The sequence below is a fragment of the Lolium rigidum genome, chromosome 1 (assembly GCF_022539505.1).
Source record: "Lolium rigidum isolate FL_2022 chromosome 1, APGP_CSIRO_Lrig_0.1, whole genome shotgun sequence".
Lineage (NCBI taxonomy): Eukaryota > Viridiplantae > Streptophyta > Magnoliopsida > Poales > Poaceae > Lolium > Lolium rigidum.
Genome location: NC_061508.1, coordinates 316,352,402 through 316,355,992, shown reverse-complemented (window position 1 = coordinate 316,355,992; position 3,591 = coordinate 316,352,402). Strand labels below are relative to the sequence as shown.

The 3,591-nt window shown below is 41.2% G+C and overlaps 1 protein-coding gene across 1 annotated transcript; it reads right to left on the bottom strand.

The window, feature by feature from the left end:
• Positions 1–892: 892 nt before the first annotated feature.
• Positions 893–3,077, bottom strand: LOC124661748. Its single transcript, XM_047199626.1, has 4 exons — positions 3,072–3,077; positions 1,810–2,688; positions 1,557–1,709; positions 893–1,427 (listed from the first exon to the last, which is right to left on the bottom strand). The coding sequence occupies exons 1-4, from the start codon at positions 3,075–3,077 to the stop codon at positions 1,056–1,058; spliced, it is 1,410 nt and encodes a 469-aa protein (XP_047055582.1). The 3' UTR covers positions 893–1,055.
• Positions 3,078–3,591: the final 514 nt, after the last annotated feature.

The following is a 3,591-nucleotide window of genomic DNA, read 5'->3' as shown; positions in this document are numbered from 1 at the left end:
TTGATGTATCAGCGCAGTCTGGTTCAGTTAAGTAGAAACATGTGTTGGCGTCAAAATTATCTGCGTAATCTAACTTAAATATACATATGTTACTTATATTGCCTCTATTACCTCACATCCAACGAATATTGCCTATCTTACGTGACATCTAACAAATATCCATGTCGATGCCACTATCATGAAAATCTAAATTCTATCTATTAAATTAATCGACAATAAAATATATACATTCCAAGCAACTAGCATTAATTGTTTATACTAGAAAAGACCTCTTTGGTGACCCACCTTTTGGTGCAGGTTTAGTGTAAAATACAAAATATTGAATTTATACAAGGTACTATAGTTCATTGTAGTTTATCCTAATTCCATTCTAGGGACATTGTATTGTGAAAAAGATAAGAAGTGTATTATCATGTTGGTAGTTAATTTTTATTGCCACTATATATAATGTATATTGGCATGAACTTCACGGGGTCGTGCGCCAAGGCGCACATCAAAATCTAGTTCTTATTGCTGAGTTGGTCTTCGACTGAATTCTGCTTGATCCAATCCTTTGTTCATATCCGTTGATTACTTTTATCAAAGAACTTCCAATCATATATTTGATGATATTCCCTGCGTCAAAGAATTGTTTAACCCAATCCCTGTAGGGGTTAGATTACCCTCAGGAGCCGCCTGCGCCACTGCTTCCTATGTTGGTCGGGCCATCATCCTGTTCGGCAGCCCCAGTATATATGGTAACAAAATATGGTTCGAATGTGGTGCCCCTGTCTTCTTTTCCAAGATCTGGTTTCCAGATTTTTGGCGAGGACGTCTGGTTAAAAGAATGATCCTGGAAATGTTCTTTAAGCTAACACGCTATGTCACCAGTTGTCCAATCCATTTCACAACGAAAACAAACAACTGCAATTTCCATTGACCAAAATATTTGACACTAATGTTAAGGGTACTCCTTATCATACTCAACTCAGTACCATCTCTAAATAAACATAATTGAAAAGGTTCATCGGCAACAACTACAACAGTAGCTTTGCAGCACAAGTGCATTATTTTGTCTAAGAATATTCTTGCCCCCGACCCGGGAAGTGAATCCCAACATTTGAGCAGATCCCCTTGTTGATTTTGTCTCTAATCAACAACATCTCCGGCCAAGTCCACTCATTGGGAAGCCTGGGCTTGCACTTCTCACACCCTGGATTCTGATGCAGGTATACGGCCTCCAGATTCACCGCTGCCTCCATGATGTTTCTGACGTACCTCACGAACCTATGTTCTGCCTGAAACCCATAGATCCTGAGCTCAGCCAGATTATGGTGCTTGAAATCAGGGGCAGATGGTTCCCACTCTAGTCCTTTGTCCTTCTCCTCACTAAACGCATACATGTATCGCCGCTTCCCCTTTATCATATCACATAAATGATCCCGCACCTGCGTTCAATAAGATTAAAAAAAACTCCTAACTGGTCGCAGAAAGTTTGAACTTCAGAAAGAGACAATTTGCTTTGCATATTCAACATGGGGTGGAATAAAAATGAGAAATGAATCACAAGAGTTTACCATGATGCACAGTTTCTTAAGGGCGGGTGCACCATGTAGTATGAACATTGTCCAAGTCAGGTCGCATTCTTCAGAAATGTTAAACAAATTCACAAGACTTAGTTTGTGGAACACCGGTAACAATTGCTTCCGGCCTTCAGGTTTGACCCAAATCTGCAGAGGGGGATAATTCAGAATTACTTTAACCAAAAATAATGACTACAACCTCTCCAGGACACACATCATTCTGACAATACTGAGGACCTTCACTAACCTTTTCTGATTTGAAGTTCAAATGCAGATTGCTTATGGCGGTTTTACGAAGCAACTCACTTAGCTTGAGCATCTTGTGCTCAGAAAGACCAGTATTAATGATGCTCACAGTCTGGAGCACTGGGACATAGCCCAAAGAGAAGGGGTCATCTGGAGATATAAACACATTAAATTTCACTACTGTGAGCTTTGGTACCCACTTCAGATCAACCCTCTGAAGACTGCTACAGGAAATCACTAGTTCACGGAGCTGCGGGTGCTGCACTTCCAGCAAAGACAGATGCCCAGTGTCACACTGCCAGAGGTGGAGGAACTGCAGTTGCTTGCATATACCAAAAATTTTGGGGAAGTATGATTCGCCTAACCTCAAATTCTCCAGCCAGAGGTGTGCAAGACCACCAAATGCGTTTGGACATGAATCAAAAAATGTCATGAACTGCTTCCCGTAAGTGAGCAGGTCACCAGAGGTACAATTTTTACCCAATTTCGTTAAGATCGTAAACTCAACTGAAGCAACCTTTTGTGTTGCTATGGTGTTGGCAACAGTCTGGCCAATGAAGATGGAGTCATCTCCCAAATAGAATTGCATGGACATTAGGTGAATGGTGTATAGACTTCGAGCCCTGCTTTCAAGTATGCTCCTGGTTGCTTTCAACATGGTGGTGTTGGCCCGAACTATATCATGTGAGGTTAAGTTTCTCCTTCCGTGCTTGGGCTCAAAAGAACAAACAGTTAAGATAATCTTTGAGAGCATAGTTGGGATCTGCTTCCATCGTCTGGAGAGGATGGCGGTTCTTGCTACCTCAGTGATATCAAGTCGCTCAACAATGTTGAGCAAAACATCATCGGGCAACTTGCTGAGCCTATCAACTTCATTGTCCTACGTTTGATATGGAAACAAATCAGAGTTGATTTCTACATTCTCATCACAAGTGTAATTTAAATATTCTCCACAGACAAAAGTTTTAAAAAATATACTTTCCCACAGAAAGACACAATTTTGATTATAGAACTTTTGTACTTACCCATGAAAGGATGCAGTTTTGATTTTTATACTTTCGTATGAAAAAAGTAATTTTGAAAATTTATACTTTCTAAGAGACTGACTCAATTTTGTTAATTTCCCCACCAAAAAAGTCAACTTTTGACTACGAATTCTGATCATGGTTCCTACTTTTTATTATTCCTTGGTGATTTTTTTTGGCGGTGATGTTGTAATAATAAGAGGAGCTAAAGGGAAAAAGGAACACGAGGACAACTCACCAACATGTTGACCGAGGATATGCGGAAGCCGATCTGGCAGCAGGTCGCCTGGCAAGAGAGCTGCCAGTCTCCTCTCAAAACTGGGGGTGTGTCGCGTTGCCGTCAGGCCAGATATATATATACTGGTAAAGTTCCTGCCACCGATGGAAACTCTCGTTTAAATATTGAAAATTCTATCAATACGATGGAAAAGATACAAAAGGGGATAGAGGACTTGGATTGTAACCCGAGAGCGATTGTTGGGATATAAATAAAAAGGGATCCGCTTCGATCCCTGACTGCGGCTGCAAGAGGAGCCGCTTGATTGCTTCGATTACTGGTTGCAGCTTGGAGGATATGAGAAAATCTATCATAGCCAAAGTCAATCAGAGCCGAAGTCAAAGCTGATTTGGTACGAGGAATCATAGCTCAACTGGTACCGCAACTCAAAGTTTCAATCGTACCTGAACTCGTCGCTGAAGTCCAAGCGGATTTCGACGCTATCATCGCGTGGTATGAGGGTGACAAACAAGGGCCCCGC

Excerpts from the sequence above, each read along its gene's own strand:
- LOC124661748 (XM_047199626.1), bottom strand. Across the intron at positions 1,710-1,809 it reads TGAACTTCAAATCAGAAAAG|ATTTGGGTCAAACCTGAAGG; the intron begins GTTAGTGAAGGT and ends CCCCCTCTGCAG. Across the intron at positions 1,428-1,556 it reads TTAAGAAACTGTGCATCATG|GTGCGGGATCATTTATGTGA; the intron begins GTAAACTCTTGT and ends TATTGAACGCAG.